Source organism: Pelodiscus sinensis, chromosome 9 (assembly GCF_052426305.1).
Source record: "Pelodiscus sinensis isolate ZL-2025 chromosome 9, ASM5242630v1, whole genome shotgun sequence".
Lineage (NCBI taxonomy): Eukaryota > Metazoa > Chordata > Testudines > Trionychidae > Pelodiscus > Pelodiscus sinensis.
In genome coordinates this window covers 11,820,781-11,845,155 of record NC_143060.1, presented here as the reverse complement: position 1 = coordinate 11,845,155, position 24,375 = coordinate 11,820,781, and the positions used below count along the sequence as shown (strand labels likewise).

At 47.7% G+C, this 24,375-nt stretch overlaps 1 protein-coding gene and 1 long non-coding RNA gene across 2 annotated transcripts in view; one reads left to right on the top strand and one right to left on the bottom strand.

The window, feature by feature from the left end:
- Positions 1-21,380, bottom strand: part of LOC102461896 (protein zyg-11 homolog B) — a 29,927-nt gene extending 8,547 nt beyond the window's left edge. Inside the window, exons 1-5 of the mRNA XM_075935984.2 lie at positions 21,200-21,380; positions 20,110-20,275; positions 7,650-8,404; positions 6,073-6,213; positions 5,002-5,178 (exon numbers count right to left, since the gene is read on the bottom strand). Of these exons, the coding sequence (XP_075792099.1) occupies positions 5,002-5,178; positions 6,073-6,213; positions 7,650-8,404; positions 20,110-20,275; positions 21,200-21,274 (1,314 nt within the window). The 5' untranslated portion in view covers positions 21,275-21,380. The remainder of the gene's footprint in view (positions 1-5,001; positions 5,179-6,072; positions 6,214-7,649; positions 8,405-20,109; positions 20,276-21,199) is intronic.
- A 69-nt stretch (positions 21,381-21,449) lies between these two features.
- On the top strand, positions 21,450-23,546 carry LOC112546328 (uncharacterized). Its single transcript, XR_003090005.3, has 2 exons — positions 21,450-21,784; positions 23,140-23,546. It is a non-coding gene; the product is annotated as an uncharacterized LOC112546328 (long non-coding RNA).
- The last annotated feature ends 829 nt before the right edge of the window (positions 23,547-24,375 follow it).

Here is a 24,375-nt window from a genome sequence, read left to right as displayed (position 1 = left end):
GAGCGGAGCAGGGTAAGCCCCAAGGGGATGGGTCTGGTTGCAAAGTGGGTGAGTGGACAATGAGGACCCACCTGTGGCTAAACTCCTGTTCCCAACACAGAATTTTTCTTTAAAATTAATCCTGTGGATAAATTCACACACACACTTCACAGGAAGGGATTTCCATTTTCTGCTCAGCAGAATACAACAACAGCTTGGATTGCATCAATATTTCACTGTGCTCTCCAATGACTATTGATTACACTTAATACCCATTTCACTGAACCATCTGTAGCAAATTCTATTTAGAACAGTAATATGCACTGAATACACTTTTTTTAGTTATAAAAAACAAAGATTCTGACTATTAAATGAATAACTGGGATCTTTCAGGTACCCCAAAAGGAAGATTTGGATATAGCATGAAACACTGAAACTTATGATCAATTTTTAATTAAAATATCAACCAAAAAAACCTTCATATCAAAACAGTATGTGTTTTTCTTAGAATAAGGAAGTTGTATGAGAATCAGGGTCTTTTCCACCTAACTCCAGCTCCCCGTCCCCCCCCAAAATATGTACCAGTTCCGACTTACATACAAATTCAACTTAAGAACAAACCTACAGTCCCTATCTTGTACGTAACCCGGGGACTGCCTGTACTGAAAATGAACCCGCGGCCTCATGACAGCAAAAATACACAAAGTCTCTTTAAACAGCAAGAGATGACTACATTGTATATAGGACAGCTAGCCTGAAAGATAACTTCAAATAATTAGTCAGATATTTGCAGTACAGTCCTTAAAATGCCTTCATTGCTTCAGTAAGTCCCTAGGATGCCACTGTCTCAGTGAGAACTGAGATTTTTAATTATACTTCATATGGGAAGCAAACTCTGATGGGGCTCTACATTTGACTACATAGGAAAAATCAGATTTTCACACACAATGGCAGTAGAGTTTCTTCTTGTTGTTTCTTCTTTTTTTCTTTCTTTCTTTAAATTTAGGAGCAATTTTATGGCACTACCACTTTCATCAATTTACAAATATTGGTTCAGAATAACAGAACATGCCTTGTAACACATCGCCTGGTATTCATAAATAAAAATGACAGTTGTCTATATACTTCAGTTTACTTGTTATCTATTGATTCTTCAGTATAATTACGTGTACAGGCAGTCCCCGAGTTACGCGGATCCGACTTATGTCGGTTCCGCAGTTACGAACGGGAATTTTCTCGCCCCGGATGATGGGACCGGCGGGACGCCCGGTCCCGCGGCCCGCGTCCTCCAGGGCGAGAAAAGCTGCTCTGCGTCTCCCTGGGCGCTGATCTGGAAGCGCCGCAGTCCCGCCCGGGTCCTCCGCCGCTTTGCTCAGCGTCTCCCTGGTCTGCTGGGGGGGGGGAACGCAGCTAGTGCGGCCCCCCCCCAGCAAACCAGGGAGACGTGGAGCAAAGCCCCGGGCCTGTGGTAGAGCAGGTGGGGCGCTGCCGGTTGGTCCCACAGCACCGCTCCTTGGCACTATTGGACCAACCCGGCAGCACCCCAGCTGCTCTGCCCCAGGCGTCCCCAAGTCAGCCGCTGCTGACACTGACCAGTGGCTGACTACAGGAAGCCCCTGCCCTGGGCTTCCTGGAATCAGCCGCTGATCAGTTTCAGCAGCAGCTGACTTGGGGATGCCTGGGATTCTTAAGTTGAATCTGTATGTAAGTCGGAACTGCCGTCCAGATTCAGCCGCTGTTGAAACTGATCAGTTTCAGCAGCGGCTGAATCTGGACACCAGTTCCGACTTACATACAGATTCAACTTAAGAACAAACCTACAGTCCCTATCTTGTCTGTAACCTGGGGACTGCCTGTACTCATTATACTATATTAAGGGACATATAAGAAGCCTAATCATAAAAACCAAAGCTGAAACATGACAAAGCTAGATTAACACTGCAGAGGAATCTTAACATTAAAATGAATTGCATACATAATGTATAAATAGTAAAACAAAAAGGAGAATTGTTAAGCTACAAGGGTATGTCTACACTACAAAGTTAATTCGAACTAACAGATGTTAGTTCGAATTAACTTTGATAGGCGCTACACATACAAACCGCTAGTTCGAACTTAATTCGAACTAGCGGAGCGCTTAATTCGAACTAGGTAAACCTCATTCCACGAGGACTAACGCCTAGTTCAAATTAACTAGTTCTAATTAAGGACTGTGTAGCCAGCTGTGTAATTCGAACTAGTGGGAGGCTAGCCCTTCCCAGCTTTCCCTGGTGGCCACTCTGGGCACCACCAGGGAAACTCTACTGCCTCCCTCCCGGCCCCAGAGCCCTTAAAGGGGCACGGTCTGGCTACGGTGCTTGTGCCAGGTGCAAGCCTGCCAGCACCCAGCCAGCAGACCCTGCACCTGGCACGGCATGAGCCAGCCACCCGCTGCCACCCAGTCCTCCACCTCTTCCCGGGACCAGGCTGGCAGCTCCCAGGAGCCTGCCCAGGGCCGCAAAAGGCAGGCGTCCGCCTGGTAGTGCGGACATCGTGGACCTCATCCACGACCTCTGGACTAGGCACAGGAAAGTAGCCATCTAAGGCAGGATAGCTGCCAGCCTGGCCACCCAGGAGCAGGGTTCCATGAAAATCAGGGTGGTCCAGTGAGACCCCCGACCCTGAGCCCTGAGCTTAGAATGGCCGTACTGGGTCAGACCAAAGGTCCATCTAGCCCAGTAGCCTGTCTGCCAAAAGCGGCCAACACTAGGTACCCTGGAGAGGATGGACCAAAGACAATGACCATGCCATTTGTCTCGTGCCATCCATCTCCAGCCTTCCACAAACAGAGGCCAGGGACACCATTTCTACCCCCTGGCTAATAGCACTCCATGGACCCAACCTCCATGAATTGATCTCACTTCTCTTTAAACTCTGTTCTAGTTCTAGCCTTCACAGCCTCCTGCAGAGTTCCACAGGTTGAGTCTTTGCTTTGTGAAGAAGAACTTTCTGTTATTAGTTTGAAGCCTGCTATCCATTCATTTCATTTGGTGTCCTCTAGTCCTTGTATTATGGGAACTAATGAAGAACTTTTCTGTATGCACCTTCTCCACACCACTCATGCTTTTATAGACCTCTATCATATCCCCCCTCCGTCTCCTCGTTTCTAAGCTGAAAAGTCCCAGTCACTTTAGCCTCTCTTCATACGGGACCTATTCAAAACCCCTCATCATTTTAGTTGCCCTCCCCTCTCCCACCCTCTCTTTTCCCCTCTCCCACCTCCTTTTCCCAGTCTCCCCAAGTTTTGTTCAATAAAGAGAGTTTCTATTTTTGAACACACGTGTCCTTTATTTTGTACATCAGGAAGGGGGGCTAGGGAGGGGTAAGTGGAAGGAGGTGAGGGAGGAATGGGGTACGAGCCCCTGATTGGGAGGACTGGGGTGGCTCTGCAGGCTCCTCAGGGTGGAAGCTCTCCTGCAGCCCCCCGATTGCTCCCCTCCCCCGGATGGCAGCCTGCGGCAACTGCAGCCGGGCTGATGGCTGAGTGCTGTGATGTGCCAAGTGTGGGCACTCAGGGCACTCCAAGCCAGGACTGCTTTGCAAGCGGGGAACCCCTGAGAACTGTCTGTCCGGGGTAGGGGGGTCGGGTCCCTTTAAGCACAGCCCTCGGCTAGCCTGAGACAGCAGCTCCACGCTCTAAGTCCTAATCTGATGCCCTGCCGGCACTGCTTCCGGCCATCCTTAACCTCGGTTCAGGGTCCACTCAGTGTGGACATGCTAGTTCGAATTAGCAAAATGCTAATTCGAACTAGTTTTTAGGTCTAGATGCACTAGTTTGAATTAGCTTAGTTCGAATTAACTAATTCGAATTAAGTTAGTTCGAATTAGTGCTGTAGTGTAGACATACCCCAAGAGAGTAGAGAGCATCACTCACCAACCTTAGTGTGGGTCTTTATTGATGCAAAACAGGAGAGAGAGAATAGGGGACACCCACAGACTGTACTGTTAGGACAAAGCCTTGTTTTCCTGTTCTGGGCTCCAAAGTAAATTGCCTGACTAAGATAACAGCCCAGCTGCAACACAAGACCTTGAGCTTTACATAAGAACGGCCAGACTGGGTCAGACCAAAGGTCCATCCAGCCCAGTATCCTGTCTGCTGACAGTGGCCAATGCCAGGTGCCCCAGAGGGAGTGAATCAAACAGGTAATGGTCAAGCGATCTCTCTCCTGCCAGCCATCTCCAACCTCTGACAAACAGAGGCTGGGGACACCATTCCTTCCCATACTGGCTAATAGCCATTTATGGACTTAACCTCCATGAATTTATGTCTAGTTCTCTTTTAAACCCTGTTATAGTCCTAGCCTTCACAGCCTCCTCAGGCAAGGAGTTCCACAGATTGACTATGCGCGATCTGAAGAAGAACTTCCTTTTGTTTGTTTTAAACCTGCTGCCCATTAATTTCATTTGGTGGCCCCTAGTTCTTATATTATAGGAAATAATTTTTGTTGAAACTTTGTTTCAAATCTTTGTTGAAACTTTTGCTGAGTTTATTAACCCCCTCCTGGATTCCCACAGATTTAAAGAAGCTGTTTTGTTAAAACTTGTTGTCTCTGCTCTGTCTTTCCTTATTTCACCCCCCTTACCCTGGCCCCCTATCCATGTGAAAAGATCCGTTCCTTCTTTAAGAACCACCAATAAGCTAGTTGTAGCTAGTATAATGGTATGTATGATGTATGTAACTGATATATTAGACTTGTACTGCTGCTAATTCTCTGGAAGCTGCTGTTGAGCCCTCCACAATGCATTGCTAATAAAACTGCTTAGTATTATCTGTGTGGCTGAATTCTTGGGAAAAGAATTCCTTGGTTAACAGTTCAAAACAGGCCTTTTCTTCAGTTCATAGTATTTTATTTGATATGAACAAAGCATCAGTACATCAATACTGATGAAGCCTTGACAGAGCAGAAACATACTTGTTCTATCTTTATATTACAGTCCTCTTTATTAGAAGTGAATTAAAATTGTGCTCCATGCCCCTTTTACCTGTTGCTGATCAGGAAAGTTTTCCACAGCCTTGAGTAGTAAATGGATCACATCGGACAGCAGACGAACAGGCATACCAGCTGCTAGACCCTGTCTAGTTAAGTTAAGAGAACATGCACTAGCAGTTAGCTGAACTGCCAAGTCCAAGGGGTGATTTCTCATGCCAATAATCACAAGCTGAAATATAAAAGTTATGTTCATATTATAAAATCATATTTCTTGTTTTCTAAGACAGTCACAATAATACAGTGTACAAGTTATGATGCTCTTCTCATTATGACTAATGAATCTTTTAAATGTTTATTAACCAAAAGTAACAAGTTTACCCTGCGGTGCACCCTCTTAGCAGCACAGTATGATTGTATTATCCACAGTAGCTAAAAGCACAGTGGCAGGGAGGGGAAGATGGAGCTGATATTATTGTTACCAGAGGAACACCCTTGGGGAAGAGGCAGAATATATAACTGCACCGGATGGCATCTGACTGCCTAAAGCCAATAGAGAATGAGTACCGGGGATGGCAAGAAGACAGTCCTTTACTGCTTCTCCAGGAAATCTAAGAGATGGTTAGGAATGTCTCCTGTCAATCTTTGATTAACCACAAAAGTGCACCAGATGTAAACCTAGTCAGTGCCACCTATAACTTTCACAGCTAGCAGGCTAGACAAGTCAACATGTTCTACCTAGAACTGACTGCAAAATCTACAGCCAGTTCCATCATGCTGCAACCCTAAATGAAGGAAGCAAAGAAAATGACTCCCCATTTAAATCCAAATCCATTTAAGGATACTGGTCCTAATTTCTAAAGTTCTGAAAGGGACGGTATGAATTCACTCCAAATCCACCTCTTTGTTAACTGCTGTGACAGTTATGGTCAACAGGAACAGAGTTTATAGCACCTGGACTACTTCTGCAAGTATACTTCTGAAATGAACCCTCAGCATACTAGCTAACTCAAGTGAAAGGAGAAACATTTGGGATGCACACCTGAAAAATTACAGATTTTTATACACACATACCTAGATACAACAAATATGTTGATATTTAATCTCACCAACAATTCTGGTTTACCTTTAAGATTTCAGGCTTAGTTATTCTCATAAAACATGTCTGGGTGAAGAGACGAAAGAAAGCCTCTTTCACAAAGTATGACCGTTCACTGTAACGCTTCAGAGCTTCAGAAATCTGAATCTCATTTGCTCCTCCTGATACCTGAGGGCACAACACAGTTAATACACTGAAATCTAATTGTCAAAGGCAACGTGAAATTTTCCAAATTGGATCTTTCAAAATTGTGCAAATAAATTTGACTTATCATTTTGAAGGGTTTTAGATATCACAATGAGCAAGCTGTCAACTAGCTACAACTCATGTGTAATTAAGAATATAGGTAGAAAATTCTCTAGTTAAATTCTTTGCATTGTGATTGCATGTCCTGTTCAAAGATTTTAAACCTGAGCTCTGCCCAGAACCAGTGAAATAGTTCAGATTCAACACAGCAGTTTGTTCATGCTCCATATAAGTGATAAATGCATTTATGCAAGACCCCTAAACAAAACTGATCCCACTTCAACTCAATTGTCTGTCTCAATTCAATTTTTTGCTCATTTATCATTCTGGTGGTAGAACAGAACTGGACAAACACTAGTAATGTTAGTCCACAGCAGGGGTGGGCCACAATTTTTGGCTGGGGGCCACAATTTTTGAAGTGGCCCTGGGCTACCCCAGAAAGGGCGGGGCCTAAACTTGAAGGGGCGGGGTCAGAATGTGGGCGGGGGAGCCCATTTCCCCCCTTCCCACTAAGCACCCATGCCCCTGGAAGAGCAGGAAGAGCCTTTGCACGCTCCTCCACCCCCAGGCCAATCAGGGCTTAGGGGTTGGGGGAGCGCGCAAAGCTTCCTCTCGCCCTACCACTCACCCCCCAGGAGCACACGGCACTTCCGCACTCCTGGCAGGGCGGGAGGAGGCTTCGGATGCTCTCCCTACCCCCAGGCCAATCAGGGCCTTCACCCTATCCCCACCCTGTGCAAGCGTACAGTACTTTGAAGTGCCACATGCTCCTCACAGGCCGGAGGGAGGGCGGAGGAAACTTCACGCAGCTTCCCTGCCCCTAGGCCAATCAGGGCTTGTGGGCGGGGCAGCGCGTGATGTCTCCTCCCACCCTGCAAAGTGCTGAGTGCTCTTCAAAGCGCTGAGTGCTCCTGGCAGGGCAGGAAGAAGCTTTGCACGCTCCCTTGCCTCCAGGCCATAGTTGGCCTGGGGGCGGGGGAACGGTAAGACCTCCGCGGGCCGGATCAACCCGCTTGGCGCCCACCCCTGGTCTACAGCTTCTTGTCTTCTTCACTAAATTAATTTTTTCCCACCTCCAACATTCATCAAACTCAACTGTTAACCGCACAAACTGTTCTGACCTTTTTTTTTTTTTTTTTTTTTTTAAAAAGGGAACAAGATTAGTCACAGAAAAGTAGGAAAAAGAAGAGCGAAATAACGTATCTTTGCTCCTCCTACTACTGAACTCAGTCTTTGCCCCACTAGTATTAGGATTCAGAGTTCCTTGCTCTCCTTCCTATGTTCAACACTGTAGATCATGCTTCCTTTTGTGTGCAAAGGTGTAAATTTTTTTTTTTTTTTTTTTTTTTAACTCAAACCTTTAAGTTTCCTTCTCCTGAAAGGAATTCAGAGTAACCAGCATCAGTAGCAAGTAGTCCCACAAACTGCATTGCAGGTCGCTGTTTGACAAATGCTTCTACAGCTTCATCAGTTATGTATTTACTGCCAGAAATGTCCAAAGACAGTAGGTGAGGTAGGATGTCTTTCTGCTTTAATAAAGAGACTGGTATGTCAGATGTAAATTGCTGATCATCCGAAATATCAAGGTGGTTCAAATACTTTAGTTCTCTTATGACATCCAAGACTTGGGGCGTTGTCATCGTTAAACACTTCAAATAGTGCATAGAGAGAGACTTAAGCCGATCCTTGCAAGTGAGAAGCGGTGTTATGTCCGTGACAGAGGTGTTAGATATATCCAAACTTTCCAGCCTTGGAAGTGAAGCAATCTCCACTAAGTCCTCATTGTGGAAGCGAACATTGGTAATGCTCAAAGCACGAAGACCAGACAATCGACTGAAGCACCTTTCATAGGGATTTGTCAGGGAGAGTCTTAAGGAGTCCAGTACGAGGCACTGAAGATTTTGCTGGATCCACTTATTGCTACCAAGTCCGCTTACAATATCCGCAATAGAAATGTCTGCATTCATCCCTGTAGCATCAAGTTCTACTAGCTTATGATGGCAGAATGCTTTTTTGAACGATAATGCAGATATTTTTGCTTTCCGGATGCAAGCTTGTTTCAAGCGCATTTGGTTACCACGGAAAATGCCCACAGTTCCATCATTCAGCAGCTCTATTGGGAAACAGCAATAAGGTTGTTAGAACAGCCAGCAACTTAATGGAACAACAGGAAGTGCTCCTATTTCATCACTCAAGTTCAGTTACACACTTAAGCCAGGAGGCACACTCATACAGGAGGAAATTGTAAGGATTATTCTTACAGGCTACGGATAACAATCTATGAGCAGTTAACTGAGAAGAAGAAAAATGGAAGAAACTGAGAATGTAACACAATTCTGGAATCATACACATACAATCCTCAATTTAAAATTATGCAGCAAGTGCCTGTCATTCCTGCCAGGACACTAGTGAGAAGTGACCCAGCTTACCCTAAATCAGGGGTCTCCAAACTTTTCTGCTCGAGGGCCGCATTAACTATCAAACAGCAGTTCGGGGGCCGACTACACACTTGAGGTCCAAATAAAAAACAATCAAAACATGGATGTTGTTTTTAATTATTTATTTAATATTATTTTATTCAGTTATTATTTAATAACACATTGATACACTACACATGAACACCTGTATTAGTGTGAATGGTGAAATTGTTTCCTGGATGCCAAAATAGCAGACATTTCTGGCTTTAGAAATCACTGTTTGAAATTGGGGGTGGTGCTTGTCCTAGTCCTGCAGGAGGGGCTCCAGAACGGGGAAACTGCTGAGAACTCATTTCCACCTGCGCAATGTGATGAAAATTGTAAGCAACATAATCCTGGCAATATGTTCAGCCTAAGACACTCACACTTGAAGAGATGTGATCGCTCTCCTATCATGCAGGGAATGAGGTGACAATTTGTAACATAGCCCCATGGAACAAGGGGCATGCATTTTAATGGGAAAAGCTGGTTTGAAAGCAGACACGTTATCACTTGGTAAAGGAAGTTGGAAAGCAGTGCCCAACGCTCCCACAGACTGATACCCGGCAGGATATCAGGATGAGAGAGACCAGACGTGGAAGGGAGAGGGATGTTTCTTCAGGGTGCACTGCGGGGACCAGGGCAGCGCGCTAGGCACGGCACAGCGTCACCCAGAGGCTGTGCCACAGCAACCAGACCGCCTCCTGCAATGGGCACCAGCTCCTCAGCCCCGCCCCCGGAGAAGTAGCCCCTCGCTCCTAGCCCCTGAGAAACCACCGTCGGGTTTCCTCCCCTCCGTCCAGCCTCCCGCGATCCTCTGCCGCCGGGTCTGATCCGGAGCCCGCCTTTGAGACCCCCCCTTTTTCGCCCGCCCGGCCAAGCGGCACGCGGAGCCGTCCCTGACCTGGGCTACCTGCTGTCCCGTGCGCGCGCTGGGGCCTCGCGCAGCCGCCTGCGAATCTGTTTCTCCCGCTGACACCAATGCTCGGACTCAAGCTCTCTCCTTCCACCGCCGCAGCCACCCTCCGCCTGATTGGCTCCGGTTGGTGCACGCGGAAGAAGGCAGGGCCAGATAAAAAGGTCTCCACGGGCCGGATGAGAGGGCCTCGCGGGCCGCATTCGGCCCGCGGGCCGTAGTTTGGAGACCCCTGCCCTAAATGATAAGCTTCAGTTGCCAGCTATGCACCCTGCAGGCAGAATCTTTCTGCACTAGGTTTTAGAAAGATATTTCCTCATGTTCTGAATCCTCAAATAGGCTTATGGCCGTAAACTAAAAGTGTTGTAGCCTTCCTCACCATAAATGTACTTACTACATTCTGAACATGTATGTGGCAAGGAATACACTCTTTTACATTGGACTGGGGTGAAAGTAACATAAGTTTCTTACAGGTACTGTCCTATTGCACTCCCCTGGGGGAACTCAAGTAGGGATGTAAATGACTAGTTGACTACCCAATAAACATAGGCTTTTCGGGTAGATGAGTCACTACTCGACTAGTCCCTTACTCTCCTTTTGCTGCCTCTGTATCAGCTGGGAGGGGGGGAAGCAGAGCCAGTGCTAGGGGGAGCCAGCTTAAAAGCTGATTCCCCTCAGCCCGTCCCTGCAGCAGGTGAGAGGGTGTAGCAGAGGCCGCAGAGGTGCAGTGGGAAATGGCATGAGCAGGGACTGAACCTACGAGGCTCTTGCTACATTTCAAAGGCAGAGGCAGCGCAGCAGGAACCCAGGGCAAGCAGGGATTCAAGCAGTCCCCGCTCGCCCCCGTTTCCTCACTATGTTCTATAATGTTCTGTTTTCAATAAGTACTTGTGAGTAAAAGCATACTATAACTTGAAGTACAAACTCTGATGTTCTATTTTCATGTTAAAATGGTAGATTTATACATCCTGTTTTTCCTGCTTGTTAGAGAGTAACAGAACTGTAACAATTCCTTCCCGCTTAGCGGTCACAACTGTGTACCTGCGAGAAGAGCAAGAGAAGGAGATAAAAATAAGTTCATGGTCCTTTAGCTATCCCTAAAACTGAAGGATCCACTGATGGTTGCCTTTTCAATCACACCTTTCCAAGAGTTTCTTCATAAACACACATATATAGATTTTCTGTCCTATACACAGGGCTCGACAAATAATGCAATCTACTCGCCTGTGGCGACCTGGAAGAGTCGGGTTCGGGCGATCTGCCCAATGTAGTCAGGACTATGTTAAAAAATGTGAGAATTATGTATGGTACATATTTTCACAAGATCATTTTAAAATGACCAGCCAGCATTTAAATCCACAAACCTCAATTATTTGGGAAGGAGTGGGAAAGTTGTGTTAAAATAAGTTTAGGCTGTTCCCTAAATTAGGAAGTATAGTATAACATTTAAACATTTGTTGAAATGCATTTCTTATTTCAGCTATGGTGTGCATTTTATCCCTGATGTTAACCAATGAAACATCAAGAAAAAACCCAACCAGCAAGCAGAAGCAAAGATATGACAGATTCCTCAGGTTTTGTCTAGAAAAGATGAGGTTGGAATTTTTAATTAAGGATTTGTTGTATCAATTCTAGAGGTTGAACCTCTCTAATCAGACACTCTCTGGTCTGGCAACATTTGTGGTCCGGCATGATTTTAGCTAGCCAGAAGTCCACTTATCCCGAGTGCAGCCAAGCTTCTTGCAGTCTCATAAAGTTTGTTTACAGCTACCAGTCCCGGCCCACAAAGTTCTGTGCTGTTATTTAACTTGAATTTACCGCTAAATGTCTTCTAAGAGTCCAGTAAACAGTGAAAGTGTTGGCAAGTCTGCTAGACAATATTGATCTTCTGTGGTTCAGCAATTTCTCTTGTTCAGCGCTGGTCAGGTTCCGAGGGTGACGGACTAGAGAGGTTCAACCTATACTTGATTAGTGTATAAAAGGTAAACACCAGGAGGTTTTGTGCACGTCTTTTCCCTAGTGCTTTGCTCAATCTAGCTTTAGTTGTCCCAAGTGAAGGGTCTTCCAGCACTGACTGTAAGAGAGAATTCCACATCCTATGTTTTCCTTTTCTTAATTTCATCCTATGGCTTCTAAGGGTGCATCTACACAGCACCGTAACTTGAAATAAGAATAGCAAGCCTGAAATAACGGGCTTGCTGTGAAGACGTGGGATTAAGGATGTTAAATATTGTTTAACTGAGTAGTCAATTCATCTCATGAATTCTTATCAGTTACTCTACTATTCCATAGTCCCTGGGGGTTGCGCTGGCAGCCAGTGTGCTCCGGCCCCACTCCAAAGGAGCCCCCTGCCACTCCACACTGCTGCCTCTGTATCAGAAGCAGCAGTGCGGGGTGCCAAGCAGGAGCTGGTCTGCAAGGGGAGCCAGTTTTAAATCCAGTTCCCCTCGCAAACCGGCTGCCTGTCCACCTGGCTCCTAATACACTTTCAGTGCAGAGCTGCAACGGGGTAGGTCCCAGACCTGGCATGAGCCAGGACCGAGCCAGGCTGCTGGCCAGCCTGCTAAAAAATTTACTGTTGGGGAAAAGGAGGGGGAAATGCGCGTAGTCTACAGCATTAACCTATAAGATTTGCTTATCGGTTCCTCGACAACACTATTAAATCCCTTCGTGGGATAGCTATTTTGGGATATTCCAGTATCTCGAAATAGCACTGCAGTGTAGACATACTCTAAATGTTTAGTATCAGAAACCTATTATTAGAAGAACCTGGTCACTGTATGAAGGTTATTAAAACATACAAAAAACCTCTCAAAATACTTCATTGTTCTATCTTTTGTAACATATTTGTCTTTCCTAAAATCCAAACCAAAAATAACTTAATAGTCAAACCAAAAATAACTTAACAGTCAAAAGTCCATCTCAGCCAGCAGGCTGACACACCAAAACAACAATGGCAAGAATGAACACTAATGTACATTACACTTTTGTATGATCCTAAATAAGTCCCTTCCACCCTTGCTAGCTGCTCTCTCTAGATGTATATTGTGACAGTCTGGGAGATATGTTTGTGTCCATTTGTACGTTCCATTTTGTTTTGTGAATCCCATTTTGATTATAACCTCCATCTTGGGTTAAGACATCCAGATGACACTGAAAACCATTTAAATCCTACCAAAGACAGTCTATTCTGAGCACTGTGTGATAATGCTGGGGGATGGGATACCTCCTACAAAGCTAACAATAACCGAGTAATTCAGAGCCATCTACAATGGACGATTATACTAATAGAAGAATAGGCTTCCTGCCCCTACAGATTTTCAAAGTCAATGAGTTGGATGCGAAAACCTGACTGAGTAGAGGGCCAAAATCCCCTGCTCAAAGCACATAGCTGGAAGAATTAGAGCTAGCCAGCATGACCACTTGGCAATACAGGAAATACTACCGCTCATTGTTTTTAAGGTTACAGACTACTCTCAGACTTTTTATTTAAGGATAGGGATGTCAATGTGTAGACTACACAATTAACCGATAAACCTGGGCTTATCGGTCAATCCTGTCAACTACACACATTTCCCCCACATTGCTGCCACTATATCAGAGGCAGCAAGGGGAAGTGGGGAAGGAGCTGGTGCCCATGGGGAGCTGGCTTTTATGCCAGCTCCACAGACTTGCCTGCCCTCCGCTGCAGCCTCCTATACAGGCAGCGAGAGAGGAGGGCAGGAAGGAACCAGTGCTCAGGGGAACTGGCTTAAACTTTTTAACCATCCTTGGTCTCTCCCCTCAACCTTCCCTAACTGGGAGCTCCTCTATCCCTGGGCTGGGCCACCCCACTCTGGCCCCAGGCCCACACGGAGGGCACCAGTAGAAGGCCTGCATGTCCCATTGTCCACCCCTGGGTCAAACTCAGGCGATGCCAGGTAAGTCTTCTAGTAAGCTAATATTTTTAAATTAGTTGCCACCCTTCTCTCATTTCTGAGGAGAGCAGAGGAGGCATGATAATAAAAATCTTCTAACATCTTCATTGGAAGGGACCATACATGAGGGGCATTTATTGTTGCTTTTCAAATTTAAATAATTCAAATTTAAGAAAAGCAAAAGAGAAAATGCAATAGTAGAAAAAAGGATGCAATCAATACAAAGGAGATAACTGCTGAGGCAAGGTAAAAGACTAGAGAGTTACTCACACTGTGCTGTAACAGGGGTTCTTCAAGATGTGTGTACCTGTGGGTGCTCCACTCTGGATGCTGGTACATCCTCGTGCCAGCAACCAGAAATTTTTCTAGCAGTGCTGTGCTGTGCATTCACTGTGGAACCTCCTCGTGCCATTGGTGTCCATTAGGGGTGTAGCTCCCTCCATTCCTTCTCTACCCTGGCTACAAACCCAGAAGAGGCTCCAAAGCAGGAGAAGGAGGGAGGGTACTAGAGCACCCACGGGAACACACATCTGGAAGAATTCCTGGTACTGCACAGGGTCTCTCTTTTCTTCTTCTAATGATGTCTCTGTGGGTGCTCCACTTTGGGTGGCTACAAAACAGTAGTCATGTCGCAGAGACAGGTTTGGAGCCCTGCCAGAGCAGTTGAGGATAGCACCCACCGATTGTCCAGCCACAATGGATGAAGCGATTGCAGAGGTTAGATATAATGTTTTTGAAAGTGTGGTCAGATGACCAACTAGCTGCCTTGCAAATGTCTTCTGAAAGGCACATTTTTGAGGAAGGCTGTTGTAGAGGCAACTGCTTTGGTAGAATGAGCAGTGACGGCATCTGGTGGCTGCTTGATGTAGCACGTGCGGATGCAAAATGAGATCCATTTGGATATTCTTTGTGAGGAGACGGCTTGACTCTGGGCCGTTCAGCGAATGATGAGAATCTGGTTGATTTTTTCCATAGTCTTGTCCGATCCAGGTAGAAAGCGGGTGCTATTCGAACATGCCACTTGAGATGGATCAGCATGTAGTTTGGGAAAAGATAATGTAACTATATGGGTTTGTTAGTATGGAAAGGAGATAGGACCTTTGGTAGGAATTTGGCGTGCGGTTGAAGGGTTACCCTGTCCTTGGTAAATACCATGTACGGCGGGTCTGCCATTAGTGCCACTAACTCCCCGACTTCCCTGTTACCAGAAAGGCTATTTTTAAGGAGAGGGGTAGCCAAGAGCAAGTTGCTAAAGGCTCAAAGGACGATTTTAGTTAAACTTTTGAGGATGTGATTCAGGTCCCAGATGGGAACTGGAGGCTGCACTGATGGGAAAGTATTCTGGAGACCCATAAGGATGTGGTTTAGTAAGAGGGTGTGAAAAGAATGCAGTGCCATTGTTGGTTCTATGGAAGGCTGCTTTTGCTGCTGCATGAACTTTAATAGTGCTGAATGAGAGGTCAGTTTCTTTTAGTTCCAGAAGGTAGCCTAATATGATGGGGATGGGTGTGGTGGCGTGGGATGGTTCCATTTGATCCAAACAGAGAACCTTGTCCACTTGTACAGGTAAGTTTTCCTCATGGATTCTCTTCTATGTTAATTAGTATCCGTTTTACTCTGAGCAGGTATTTTTGGCATTTTGGAGCCACAAAGGAGCTACGCCTAGAGGTGGAGTTTGTGTGGATCACGATTTAGAACCCTGCTGTGATCTTGAGTGAGAAGACTGTGATGCAGGGGAAAAAGGTGAGGCTCCGCTATTGCTAATCTATGCAGGTTAGGGAACCAAGTTTGCCTTGAGCATGCTGGTGCAACCAAGACCATATGAGCACGTTCTTGTCAGATTTTCGTTATAATTCTGAGTGTTAAGAGAATCGGTGGGAACACGTATAGGAGGATTACATCCCATTTCATGGAGAAAGTGTCTCCTAAAGACCTCTTTCCCAGGGCTGCTCTGGAGCAGAATTGATGGCGTTTTCGGTTGGCTCTGGTTGCAAATAGATCTATGTCCAGCTGCCCCCATTTGAGGAATACCTCCTTGAGGGCTCAAAAGTCTATCTCCCATTCATGATGGTTGGGGAAGATGCAGGTGAGGGTGTCTGCCATCACACTGAGTACCCCTGGGAGGTAGGTAGCTATAGGGGTGATGTGGTGTGTAACAGACCAGTTCTATAGTCTCAGTGCTTCTATACACAGGGAAGTAGACTGGGCCCCACCCCGCTGGTTGATATAGTACAGTGGTTCCCAAACATTTTGGCATCACGCTCCCTTTTTGATTTTTGAGAAACCCTTACACGCACACCCCAAAAAATAGCAGCAAAACTTGTTGGGGGGGGGGGCGTGAAGGGAGAGCGAGAGGAGAGAGAGAGAGAGAAAAAAAAAAGAAGGAACTGACCAGGGCCGAAAAACAGTCATGGCCCCCTTTAATTCCTGAGACCAGTGTAAAAAAGGTGCCAGGACTCCAGGGGAAAAGTGGTTGACCTAAATAAATAAACTCGCTGAGCTGTGCGAGTTCTGGAGGATGCTGGAGCCAGGAAAAACAGAAAATACTTGACATTTCACATGATATTTTCTGAGTATTTTTACCGGACGGACCAGGCTCTTTCTTGGAGGGAGGACTGACCGGCGGGGGAGAGAGCAGGGGCAGTCCTGAGTCTCCTTGTGCTCCCCCCGCCCCCCGGAATTTCTTCACGCCCCTATTTGGGAGCCTATGATATAGTACATGCATATGGTATTGTCTGTCATGACAGTGATTTTCTTGTGAGCTATGTACTATAGGAAGTGACAGCATGCATAACGGACTGCCCTGAGTTCTAACAGGCTGATGTTGACTGTTTGTTTGCTGAACGACCATTTGCCTTGTACAGTATGGGGTTCCACATGGGCCCCCCATCCCATAAGGGACATAGCTGTTGTGATGGTAACCATGGATACCCCCATAGTATGTTTGTTGGGTCTGTCCAACAGTTCAGAGAGATGAGGATGCTGTGGTAGAACAGTCAGTTTTGGAGAGGGGATATAGAGTGTAGCTAGCCAAGCTTGGAGGTCTGGCCAATCGCACCACAAAAGTGGTTGCAGCCATGTGACCCAGGATTTTGAGGCATTGGTGCACTGTTGTCGTTGAGGTTGCGCATGCCGCAGGTATGAGGTTCTGGAGGGCCCCAAATCTGTGCTTAGGCAGCATTGCCTTGGCTGATATGGTATTGATTCATGTTCCTATGAACTCCAGAGTTTGAGTGGGTTAAAGTGTAGATTTTTCGTAGTTTATGAGAAAACCAAGTTTGAGTAGGAGGCTGATGATCCTATTGGCCCTGGTTAGTGTTTCTTGAAACGATAAGCCCTTTATTAGGCAGTCATCGATGTATGGGAATATTATCACTCCCTGACAGCATAGGTGTGCTGTAACAACAGCCAGAGTCTTGGAGAAAACCCTAGGGATTGTCAAAAGGCCAAATGGGAGAATGTGATATTGGCAGTGTTGGTCTCCCACCGTAAAGCGTAGGAAACATCTGTGAGCAGGATGTATCATTACGTGGAAGTATGGCTCTCGACCTTCAGGACACAATCTCCCTGATCCACGGCTGGAATAACTGTTGCTAATGTCACCATCTTAAACCTTCTGTATGTTACGTTATGTTACATACTTGTTGAGCCTCCTTAGATCTAAAATGGGCCTTCATCCGCCAGTTTTCTTTTGAGTTAGGAATTATGTTGAATAGAATCCCCTCTCTTGAAAAGCTGTTGGCACTAGCTCTATCACTCCTATATGCAGAAGGTGTTGGACCTCCTGTTTGAGGAGGATGTCGTGAGAGGGGTCCCTGAAGAGGGATGGGGAGGGGAGATGAGTAGGGAGATAGAGATGAAGGGGATGGACTCGCCCACTTTGATGAGCTCTAGTACTGTCTGTCTGATGTTATTTGTGCCCATTGGTGTAAAAAGGGGCAGAGGCAGTGACTGAACTGTAGCTGCCCAGTTAGTGAAGTGCCCATAGCAGGGTTGTGTGTCTGTCTTCCAACCAAACCTTCAAATTTGTTGTTTAGATGAAGAAGGCTGAATTGCTGTTGGTGCTGAGGTCATCACCGCTGCGTCTGTGTTTTTGTCTAACATCATAACAAGGTTGCTGTCTCTACTGCTTCGTAGGTCTCAGATAGGTGTTGTATCGGATTCTCTTATTAGGTGGTGTATACATGCCAAGAGTTCTTAGCATTGTATGAGAGTCCTTCACAGAGTGTAAGACTTCATATGTTTTTGCAGCAAAAAGGTTAGTTTTATCGAATGGGAAGTCTTCGACTTTGTGTTGTTGTTCCCTAGGTACACCAGATGCCTGGAGCCACAAAGCCCTATGCATGATGATGGCGGTTGCACTGGTACACACTGTAGTGTTGGCCACGTCCATAGCGGATTGTAATGCAGTGCGTTAGATGGTGTGCCCCTCCTTCATAATACTAAGGAGCATTTGTCTTTTGTGCTCCGGCAGGGACTAGAGGAGCTCTTATAGCTTGCAGTAGTTCGTATACTCATAGTCGGCAAGCATGGCAGTATAGTTAGCTGCCCTTAATAGTAGGATCGCCAACGAGTATATCTTTCTGCCCATGATGTCAAGCCTCATGTGCTCTTTGTTTTGGGGAGCAGATCTCATGCTTGGTTGTGTGGCCTTGTGTATGGCTGAATCGACCACCAGGTAGTTAGGTGGTGGGTGTGGAAAAAGAAAGTCTGTGCCATTAGGTATGCTGAAGTATTTACGGTCAGCCCTCTTGTGGGTGGGCGTAATCAATGCTGGGGACTGCCAGATATAATCAGCAGGATCCATGATGGCCTCATCCATTGGAAGCGCGATTCTTGAAGACGTCAGAGGTTGCAGTGTACTCAAAAATCAATACTGTTTTACTTGTACCTCTTGCAGGTTGCATTTCTGTGTTAGGGCCACCCTCTTGAAGAGTTCTTGGAATTGTTCTGAATCATCGGATGGTGGTGGAGTTAGGTCTCTGGGTGCAGGCTGAGGAGATTGTGGTGGTCTCTTGGATGGTGTGGAAGGAACAGTGTGGTAGCCCCTGTGAGAAGACCAGATATCTCAGGGATGCCACTGGCCAGAGTAAGGAGATGGTAGGTAAGGCCAATTATGTGAGTACCAGGGAGGTGGTGGTGGTGGATGCAATGGTTTGGAGGAGTGGGACTACCAAGGAGTGTGTCGCTGAGTACAGCTGGAATGTTGAGAAGAAATACTACTATGCGGAATGCTTCCAGCCTCACTTAGTGAAATAGATGGTACTGGTGAATGAACAGAATCCGATGCTGATGGAGATGGCGGTGCTGATGAAGCGCAGGCTAGCGTTGGTTTACAATCCTGTGCATGGTCAAGTGATGGTGCCAAGGCTGAATGTGTCATGGTCAGTGCCGCTGATAGCATCGATATGGTGCCTTTGGAGGCAGCATCTCAGTGCTCGGTTTCTTAAGTGCTTCATGCAGTGCTGCCTCCTTGTGTTGCTTTCGCCATGTATTTGTGGTGTTTAGCCAGCACCGTGGATTCAGCCAGTGCGGCTGATGTTTTCTGCCTGGGCTCCAAATGAGCTCTCTTCTGCAGCACTAAGTGTTTAGGCAGTGCCATGCCAGAAGCCAGGGCTTATCGCCAATGCTCACTCTAGCAGAGCTTAGTGCTGGCGGTTGCAAGTTTGCAGGGGAAACCCGGGTTCTGGCTTTTGATTTGTCAGATGAGGTAGAGGGACAATCTTTGACTAATTTCTTGCCTCTGGGGGAGCGAGTCGGCATGCAGTGGCTGAAGCTATTTTTCATATAAAGTAGGTCTTCAAGCTTATTGGCGCAGTTGTGTAGTGCTCTAGTAGTGAGACTTGAGCAGTGTGCACACTTCTCCATCAACTGGGCCTCCCCAGCCACCTTATGTAGGAGGCATGCCTTTCAGAGACAGGCACAGCCTGCCGGCAAGAATCACAGCGTTTGAAGCCTGGAGAGCCAAGAATGGGGAAAAACAGGGTGACGAACACTGAAGAACCACTGCTGTTGGGTTTTTTTGAGGAAAAAGGGGGTTTTTTTGGGGGGGGGAGGTTAAGAGAAGTAAAAACTTGGAATTAAGGAGAAAACTGAGGAGAATTAACAAATGTTATTGGTTTTTTAGGTGAGGAAAGGGTAAGTCAACAAAGCTCCATCTGCCACCAAGGACAGCAGAGAAGGAACAGAGTGCCGTGTGGCACGTGTGCCTAACAGACACCAATGGCACAAGGAGGATCCATGGCACATGAACGGCATGGCAGGGCACTGCTAGAAAAATCTCTGGTCACTGGTGCAGGGATGCACCAGCACCCAGAGCAGAGCACTCATGGGGACATCACTCGATAAATTAACTTTCTGAAAGTGGTAACAATCAGATTTCCAGATTAAATGTGAGGTGGAAAGCAAAGTTTGAGGTGGTATTAGTCAAATATTTCAAATATTAAAATACAACTCAAATGACTAAGGTGCCCAACATCCAGCTTTTCCACCAGATCAACAGTTGTTGATCCCAAGATATTTGTCTTACCATGAAATGCCATAGTCTGCAGCAACCGATCAGCTACTTCTTGAGGAAGTCTTTCTGATTCTTTCAAGCACAATGTTCCATCTTGCCTCTCAGTACAGAACTTCTCTAAGTCAGCAGTGAGCGCTTTCAAACAGATGTCCAGTAGAGAGTACGGAGATGCCTCAGCCTGTCATAAGCAAAAAAAAAACAAACTTGCACACATGAAGACAACAATCAAATTACAGCCAACAAAAATACTTTCACAACGATTAATACAGGTTAAAGCAAAGCATTCTAGCCCCACTACCAATATATAGCTCAACAGATATCACAATGGGGGAGCATTACAGAGATGGAGACAGCAACCTGTTGTGGTAGACTTCAAGAAACCAACCCAACAAGCCCTTCACGCCTTGACATCAATAGAATTTTTATGAAAAGATTCTGCAGGCTCAAACTCCGCACTGCCAATTTTCTTGCTGCATAGCCACGAAAGCATCCAGTCAGAAGTTCTTTTGTTCGTGGATGCTGCTCCAGATAAGTTGTCATATGGAAATGCATTTTAATACAAGCCAGACATCCTCATTCCACCCTTATTTCCAATGCATTGGTAACGTGGCTTTGTTTGATACCAGCATGAAACTTGCAAGCATCGGGATGTAAAGCAGGGATGGAGAACCTTTGGCCTGGGGGCTGGATCCGTCCGCCAGCTTGCCTGGATCTAGCCCCCAAAGCTCAGGGCTCTCTCTCCTGCAGCACTGGGGAGCGACACCCCAGAGCTTGTGGGGGGGAGACGCAAAATCTAACAGCACAGCCCCCCACTTCCAGGCTCTGGTGCGCTAGGGTGTGTGGACAGTGTCTTTCAGCTTCTCAACCGGGGGCCATGTGAGTTGCTTTCTTGTGCCGCCCCCTACCCCAAAATGTCCCCCCCCCCCATGTAAAGGGCCCGTTACCAAGACCACACCTGTCACGAATCAAACACACCCACTATTTTGGAAAAGCAAAATCCCCCCCCCCCAACAGTGGTGCCCAAAGCCTGTTGCAAGGCTCCAGCCACCCCCGGGCAGGGGCACCCCGCGGAGCACGGGCAGCGCCCCCCGAGGCTGCGCACCTGGACAGCGGGGCAGTCGCTGCAGATGGGCGGCGGCGCCCGCTGCCGGTTCTGGACGTGCAGGAACCGCACCATGGCGGGCTCCGGCCTGGGGAGCGGAGCGACTCCCCCTCCCCGCCGCCGCCGCCGCCGCCGCCGCCGCGCCGGTCGCTGCCTTGCCGGGCGCGCGGAGCCACCCGCCTCCCTACCGAGAAAGCCCCGCCACGGCGCAGGCGCCGCCCACTCGCTTCCGGGCCCGGCGGAACGAGCTCGGGCCAGGCCGCACGAGCGAGCTCAGAGCGATGGATGCCTCGCGCCGCCTGGGAAGGGGCCGGGCGCGTGGGGTGGCCTCGAGCCCCAGCGCGCTTGGGCCGGGCTGCAGCCCCGCCCCCTGGGGGTGGATCAGGCCCCGCCCATCGACCCCCCCCCGCCAACGGCTCCAGCTCGAGGCAGGCAGACAGCCAAGCCTCTCAGCGGCCCGCGTCTCCCGCCGGCACGTCCACTCCGCAGCCACCAGACACCCACGTGCCCTGAAATAGCCGGTTCCTGCGGGCCTGCCCCTCCCCCGCAGGGCTGCCGGGCGTCCGGTGTGGGGCCCTCTGTCCGGTAAGAAAAGTCCAGAGAATTCCGGACACGCGCCCTACCCGCTCTCACCTGGATTTCCGGCGGGGGCGGGGAGCCCTGGGGGAGGAGGAGAAGCCCAGTCCCGGCTCCTGAGCGCCTGGCGGAGCCGGACTCACTCGCCCCTCTCCGGACCGTGCGCGGGACTGACAGGCCCCCTGATCTGCACGTGCCCGGGTCAGTCCCCCCCCCTTCCCCCTCCTGCCCCGACCCTTCCTGCCAGCTGGTTCTCCTCCTGCCCCCATCTCTCCCGGCCAGCCGTGCTGCCCCCTCCTGCCTCCTGTCCCCCATTGCCCGTGGCCAGCTGTGCTGGCCCCCACCACCCTATAAATCTACCTGGTAACCCTCTTCCCACGTCCCTGTAAACCTCAGCCTGCAAGGAGTAAGGGACATTTTTGGAATATCACTTTATTTAAAAAATGTCGAAATAGCATCAAAATAAGATGCATCATTTGCTTAGCACAAATTGCGTATTTTATTTGGAGTTACGGTGCAGTGTAGCCATACCCCCTGTGATTTCTAGTTTTACATACATTAAGGAGCCCAGGCGTAGCTTGTGTAAGTTGGGATAAGGTTTTCACTCTGGCCCAGAATGATGAGGTGATGCTGGAGCAGGAGTGAGATAGGTATACAGACTGCCATTCTGAGTAGGAAGGGGTACCATGGTTCTCTTGGCCAGACGGGTTATTAAGATTAATCTAGTTCCATCTGACCGAGCCTTTTGAATTATTCTGGCAAGTAGGGGTGCCAGATGGTCTCCCAAAAATACCGAACACACGGGCTAAAAGTGTGTTGAGCAAAAAGAAAAAAAACCGAACACACATCCTGTGTGGCTACTACCAAGAGCCACCAAGCTGGGAACGGAGAGGGAAACAGCAGAGCCTGCGACCCAAAGCAGAGAGGCAGACCCCGAGGCAACTCAATGACGGGGGGTGGGCGTGACCAGGGGTAAGAAGGTGACTCCCTCATAGCCAGGTCTTTGGGTGTCCCAGTGGGAAGAAAAAACGGTTACTTACCTCGTAACTGTGATTTTTCAAGATGTATTGCTTATGTCCATTCCAATTAGGTGTGTGTGTGCAGCATGTACATGTCATCGGAAGTTTTTCCCTCAGCAGTACCCATAGGGCCAGCAGGGAGCCCCCCTGGAGTGGCGCCAGTATATCAGCCCATATATACCCTGCTGGCCCCCTCACCGATTCAGTTCCTTCTTGCTGGAACACTCCAGAGAGAGGGCAGCGGGTGGGTATTTGGAATGGAGATGAGCAACACATCTGAAAGAATCATAGTTATGATGTAAGTAACTGTTCTTTCTTCTTCGAGTGATTGTGCATTCCAATTAGGTGACTCCAAAGTAGAACCTATGGAGGAGGACCGGATGTTAAAGCTATAGAGGAATGGAGGACCGCCCTGCCCAGGACCGCGTCTTCCCTGGCTTGATGTGTTAGCGTATAGTGATTGGTGAAGGTATGGACAGAGGACCACGTCACGGCTCTGCAGATGTCCAGAATGGACCTGTGCCATGAAAGCGGTGGAGGCTGCCACTGCTCTCGTGGAGTGCGCTCTAAGGGGTGGAGCCGATATGCCTGCTAGGGCATAGCACTCCCTGATACAAGCAGTTATGCAGGAGGAGATCCACTGGGAGGACATGGGTTGGCCCCTCACCCGTTCAGCAATGGCCACAATGAGTTGCAGTGACTTCCTGAATGGTTTTGTCCTGTCTAAATAAAAGGCTAATGCCCTGCACACATCTAGAGTGTGTAAAGCCTGTTCTTTCCCGGACGCGTGCGGCTTGGGATAAAAGACCGGCAGGAAAATATCCTGGGAGGTGTGGAAAGAAGACACCACCTTAGGCAGAAAATCTGCTTGGGGGAGGAGCCTAACCTTATCTTTGAAAAGGTTTGTGTAGGGAGGATCCGAGTAAGTGCCCTGAGTTTGGATACCCACCTGGCAGATGTGAGTGCTACTAGGAGAGACACCTTATAAGACAGATATACTGTATAAACATTCAGTTGGAGATGTGTAGATGCCAATGTTTTAAAAACCATTTAAAGCAAAAATGAAAAACTGTTTCTTTTGTTCTCACTGTTCCATTCCTAAAAATTGAGACTTACATTAATATGGTAATACATCAAATAGGATATGGAAAGAAGGCAGGGGAAAAGTACTTGATATGGATTAAGAAATAGATACCTACAAACACTATTGCATAGCAACTACATGAGCCATACTATAGAGCCCACAAAGGTATGTTGTTAAAAAACAGCTCCCTGTGCATACCGCCCTGTACTGCTGCCTCTGATACAGACCTCCCCATGGACAGGGGCTGCTGCTGGACCAGACTCTCTGTCCGCAGTGGGCCCAAGCTTGCTATAGAAAGAGGCTGCTTTTTCCCTCCCTGCAGCAGTCTCTGTCCATGGGGCACTTCACAGAGCAGGGCTGCTGCCACCCCATGCTGATGCCTGTATATCAGAGGCGGCGGCGGCACGGGGCGGCGGGCAGCTGGTCTGCACAGTGAGATGTTTTTTAAACTGGCTCCCATTGTAGACTGGCTTCCCGCCTGGCACTCCATGCTACTG